General features: G+C 52.1%; 1 protein-coding gene across 1 annotated transcript; it reads right to left on the minus strand.

Annotated features, from left to right (window-relative positions):
* Positions 1-4,190: 4,190 nt before the first annotated feature.
* LOC117640117 (matrix metalloproteinase-18-like) lies at positions 4,191-5,273 on the minus strand. Its single transcript, XM_034376376.1, has 2 exons — positions 4,406-5,273; positions 4,191-4,315 (listed from the first exon to the last, which is right to left on the minus strand). The coding sequence occupies exon 1, from the start codon at positions 5,218-5,220 to the stop codon at positions 4,423-4,425; it is 798 nt and encodes a 265-aa protein (XP_034232267.1). The 5' UTR covers positions 5,221-5,273; the 3' UTR covers positions 4,191-4,315; positions 4,406-4,422.
* Between the last annotated feature and the right edge of the window lie 311 nt (positions 5,274-5,584).

A 5,584-nucleotide genomic window follows, 5' to 3' on the forward strand; every position in this document is an offset into this window, starting at 1 on the left:
GCCTGTGTCATTTTTGAATGCGGAGTTCAAAGTTCGGTGCTTGTGTGTCCAAGGACTCGACTGCGAGCTATTATTGGGAACGGAGTTCCTCAACAATTATGGTTTTGGTATCTGTTTTGACACAGGAACATTATCTTTTCCCACCGATTTAGGGAGGGTTGTGGTCCCCATTCCCAACTGGTGCGCACCGGATGACCCACAAGTGGCCAAGGCCTTGACCCCTTTGACCATTCCTCAGAGCGGACCAGCCACCGCGGCACGGCTTCCAGGCGAGGCCTGTGTGACCCGGCCAGCCCAGGCCGGACAGGTCACCCCTCGCACTTCCCTGCAACGCCCCGAAGCGTCTCACCCCGCTGCAGCCCGCCCGGCCGTACCACGTCCCCCCGCGCCCGTCCCCGCCCCGCGCCTCGCGGTCGCACGTCACACTGTTGCGCGTCCGGCCGGCACGCCCGCGGACTGTGAGGCGACACCATCCGGCCCGCGCGGCCCCGCCCTGCGCGTCCCCGCCCGGGCCCAGGAAGGGCCGGCCCCTCCACAAGGCCACGCCGTACCCAAGGCAGGCCGCAAGCCGAAACCAAGAAACAAACTGCGTGGTGAGGAACGAGTAAAGTTAATTACAATCCGAGCCGCCGGATACACCATCTTGAAGCCAGACGTCCCCACGCAGGTGACTATTGGGCCGTGCCCTACAGAGGATGGCGTGTTCGTTCCGTCGACGAAGTGGCCAAACAGAAATGTTTACATCCTTGACCAAGAAATTGAGGCTGGACAAATGTTTATTACCATGGTGAACGAGCGGCCGTCTGAAATGGTCATTCGCAACAATGAGGTCATCGGACATTTGACCCCATTTAGATATGTCACTTGCATTTCTAGATGCTTCAAGTTAAAATCTGAGGGAGAGAAACAGATTGAGGGAGCATTTTTCGCCCCCGACATGCCTCAGGAACAGGTCAAGGAGGTCATAGATTTGATGCATAAGCATGAGAAAGTTTTCGAAGAAAATGAATTGATAACACCTGTCACTGGTTTTGAGTACATTGTTATGACCCCTCCTGACCTCCAGCCTGTCACATGCAAGAACATCAAATTGACCCCGGAAAAACAAGAAGCGATGGCCGAAATTGTGAAGAAACTTGAGAAGAGTGGGGTCATTGAGAAGGCGAGGTCTCCTTTTAACGCAAGGGCTTTTGTCGTTCCGAAGAAAAACGGAAAATACCGTTTTGTGGTCGATTTTAGTCTGCTCAGCAAGGCTCTACCAAAGGATCCTTACCCTGTTCCTTCCATCACAGCAATCAAGAGAATACTCTCTACAGCCAAAATGGTCACAACACTCGACATCTCTGATGCATACTTCAGACTCCCATTAGCTGAGGAGTCGCGTGACCTCACGGCCTTTACGATTCAAACAGATGCTTTTCGTGGCCAGTACCGGTTCACGCGCACTCCACAGGGTTTCTCCAGCTCTGGGAATGCTCTATGCAGGTTTCTCGACGAGGTTTTGGGCGATATGATCGCGAAGGGTCAAATTGCAATTTACGCAGATGACCTTTTTGTTGTGTCTCAGGACTATGACTATGAAGGTCATGTGAAATTGGTTGGTGAACTTTTTGCACGAATGGAGCGCCACAACATTGCGGCGGCACCCGGAAAAACCAGATTTTGTTTGAAGACTTTTACTGCACTGGGATACCATTTTAGCCCTGAAGGTCATAGAATATGTGATGACATTGTTCAGACTATTAAGGATTTGGAACCCCCAGCCACTTTCAAGCAACTGAGGTCATTTTTTGGCCTCGTCTTATTCGGAAAGGACCATGTCAGAAATTTTGCCGAAATCACTCAGCCGATCGTCGACCTATTGAAACCAGAAAACAAAAACAAGCGACCAATAATGAACGAGCGGGCCTTGCAGGCTTTTGACCAAATAAAGGAAATTTTGTCATCTCCACCTTTTCTCCAGGAATATCAAGAAGGAGACCAAATTGTGATCGCGACCGACGCGTCAAAAGTCGGCATTTCTGTACATTTGATGTGTCAGCGAAAAAACACAGGACAACTCGTTACTTTGGGTTTTGGTTCGAAAAGACTGACGAAGCCAGAAACTCAGCTGGCTCCGAATTTGTTGGAGAGCTTAGCCGTTTGTTACGCCTTAGAGCGTTTTCCTCAATATTTCAGAAACCGGAAAATTATTGTAATTTCCGACCACCTGGCGTTGACCCGTTTCCACCAATACACCAGCTCGAACTCCAAAATTAACCGACTTCTGGCAATTCTTGGGACCTATGACCTCACCATTTTGCACACGAGAGGCACGGATAATCTGGTTGCAGATTACCTCAGCAGATTTCCCCCGCCTGACCGTGATGAAATTTCCGCGACTGATTTCCTTGAAGTGTACAAGGCTGTGACCACCGAACAGCCAAAGTCTCTTTTGGAAAGGGTGAAAGATGGGCAGGCTGCCTGCGCCGAGTGTGAAAATATCAGAATTTTCCTGCAAGATGGGACTGTGCCGAGCGGCGCGAGGCGCACGGCGGCACAGCTGAGTCAGCGGTATGCCGGGTACACTGTGAGGGACGGCGTGGTGTGCCGCGAGCACACGGACGGCCTGGGCAATCCACAGTCTGTGCCGTGGGTCCCTGACGGTGTGCGCCAAGAATTGCTGACCTATGTGCACGACAAGCAAGGCCATCCAGGCCAGAGCGAGACACTTCGGATTTTGAAGGGAATTGCATTTTGGCCCAAAATGCGGAATGATGTGAATGTGCATGTGAAGGCCTGTGACATATGCATGCGGGTAAAGAGGGATTACCAACAGAAAATTAGCGGGAAATTACAGCCGCGATGCCCCACTGCCCCGTGGGAGATGATTAGTTGTGATTTTACCGGCCCTTACCCTGCCTCGCCTAGCCGCAACAAATTTATTTTCTTTGTCCAGGACTGCTTCTCAAATTATGTTTTCCTCTTCCCCACGAAGAAAAACGATTCTGAAACAGCAATAGAACTCTTGGAAAACCAAGTTTTCACCTCTACAAATTACCCCAAATTTATCATCACTGACAATGACCGCATTTACACTGGAAAAAATTTCACGGACGCATGCAAGGCATGGAACACACAGCATGTTTCCACAGCCTCTTATCAACACAGAGCTTGCCCAGCTGAAAGAATTTTCCAGGAATGCAAGGTTTTAATGCGAGTGGCTTTAGCTGACAGTGACAAGCACAACAGATGGGACGAGGCCCTTCCCAGAATCACCAGATTCTTGAGAAACCGCACTTGCCAAACGACGGGACTGGCGCCGAGTGAGATAATTTTTGGCCAGAAGCTCTCCCCGTGCAATAATCCGTTGCAGGAATTGACAACATCGCAGGAGCTAACAATTGAGAGGTGGTACCAGCTGCGCCAGGAGCGCATGCAATTGGCCATCACACAAGCCCGAGAGGCCATTGCCAAGAAATACAAACAATTTCTGGAAAAGGAAAACCTCAAAAGGAGAGACGTGGATTACCACGTAGGTGAGTTGGTGTACGTTCGGAACCACCCGAAAAGCATTTTGTCGGGCCAATTTGCCGCCTCGTTAGCCCCGAAGTATAAAGGGCCCTTCCCCATCGCGGAAATTTTGTCCAAACAAGTGGTCATTCTGGACGCAACTAATGAAAAATTGAAGACACATGTAGAAGATTTGAAACGGAAATACGTGGAAACTCCCAGTCCGAATAATAAATTTGACCAGGATGACAGCTCTACGGAAACCGGGGACGCGACCCCAACCCATCCACGCCCGTCTCTCGGTGAGAACGCGCCGCCCCGGCGGGGCAGGGCCCCGGCCGCGAGGCAGCGCGACGAAGACGAGGCGTATCCGAGGCGAGTGGACTGCTCGCCGTTGCGCCAACACAAGGCCGCGCCGCGGCGCGTGGAGACAGAAAGGCAACCACGTGACGGCGTGTGCTTGCAGGAGGCTGATTTGCGGACCGAGGCTCAACTTTCCCGAATCGCGGATACGCCTACGGCCCAGAGTGATAACAACACGACACCGACGGCCCGGCGGAGTGCCCGCGATCCTGATGACGGTGGCATGAAACCAACAGAGGGCAGCCGACGCGGCCAAGGCCGCCTGCGACGGCGCAGGATTTTTCAATAACAAACTTCTGAATATCTGACGGAGTGGGATTTTGATGCAAGGCAAGAAAAAGGCATTACTGATTTATTGAAAGCGTAAATCTGAGATAGCCCCAATAAACTTGAGATGGCCAGCTTCGACGTTTTCTTCGGCGAAATCGTAATTTCGAAGCGTGCAGGCCACTCGCGAAAGCTGGAACACAGCAAAACAATGAGCTAAAATGAAGAAGCACTGTTTATTTTAACATTTAAAAAAAAAAAAACCTTCTCCTTTTGAACACACCTTTCTTTTCCTCATTTTCACCCGTCGGCATCAATTTTCTTGCGTCCGTACAAGGCTTGGACGGCTTCCATGTCGTCTGGAGTGAAAAAAATTCCGGCTTGTTCCGGAGCATGGTATGTTTTGTACATCAAAGCGTTTTTGAACTCGGAATGGTCAACACCCAGAGCATGGAGGAATTCATGCCACACCACGGCATCGAAGATGAACGCTGTCCAATTGCGGTTTTGGCGGATGTGAATGTCTCCGCCCGCCCAAGGGTACGTGGCGTGGGCTAGAACTGAGCCATTGAAATGCGACACGCAGTCATGGGCATCTGGCACGAAACTGATTACAATATCTGCCACCTCTGGATGTAAAGCGCTGTTGGGGTCGTGCACGGCAAAGGCTGCGAGTGTGAAGGTAGAAATTAAGGTGGTTACTCGGCGAAAGGAATCTGCAACCTGAGTGTCGTGCAGTTGGCCTGTTGGGTCCGAATTGGAAATTTTGTACGTCACTGGAGCCCTTCGCCACCGGGAATTTCCCAATGCGAAGCGGCGACGGCGCGGACTTTCTGACCGCCAGGTGCGAGTGACCCCGCAGTGCGGCTGGCGCATGAGCTCAGCAGTTTCCTCGTCCAGGATACCAGTAGCGTTCAGACCCAATTCTTGCTGGGCGGCAACGATGTAGCTTTCCATATTGCTTTGAAGGTTGCGAGGTGACGAAGGATTCTCCGCAAGGAGCCCATACTCGGAAAGGTACGTCAAGATCTCAGCATCCGGAACCGGGGCACTTATCACTGTATGCAAGAGGGCACAGAACAACACGGCGACCTTCATGGCGGACTGCACTAAGGTTACTGACGCGCGTCTCAGCGATGCCTTTGGCCCGGCCGAGTGCACTGCCTCATCGCGCCGCGACGCGCTGGCCGCCTCCCCACCTTTTTTCTCCATGGCCCCCGGCGCGATGGGCCCCTGGAAACGTGATTCCTGCCAAAACAACGGGCACGGACCTGTGCGGCCACGGGGTATAAAACCAATGGCGAAATAACGGAGGGCGTAGTCTCACCGGACTGCACCCCGACACCTGATATCTGCAACCGGACGAACGGAACGGCGTAGCCATCGGCCCGACAACTGTCAGCGTCAGCTATCGACTAACTTGTAAGTGTGAATTACAATTGTGAAAGCTGGTCGCCACCCG

The sequence above is a fragment of the Thrips palmi genome, unplaced genomic scaffold, assembly GCF_012932325.1.
Source record: "Thrips palmi isolate BJ-2018 unplaced genomic scaffold, TpBJ-2018v1 HiC_scaffold_12, whole genome shotgun sequence".
NCBI lineage: Eukaryota > Metazoa > Arthropoda > Insecta > Thysanoptera > Thripidae > Thrips > Thrips palmi.

Bases quoted from the DNA above. Each gene is read 5' to 3' on its own strand.
- LOC117640117 (XM_034376376.1), bottom strand. From the start codon at position 5,220: ATGAAGGTCGCCGTGTTGTTCTGTGCCCTCTTGCATACAGTGATAAGT.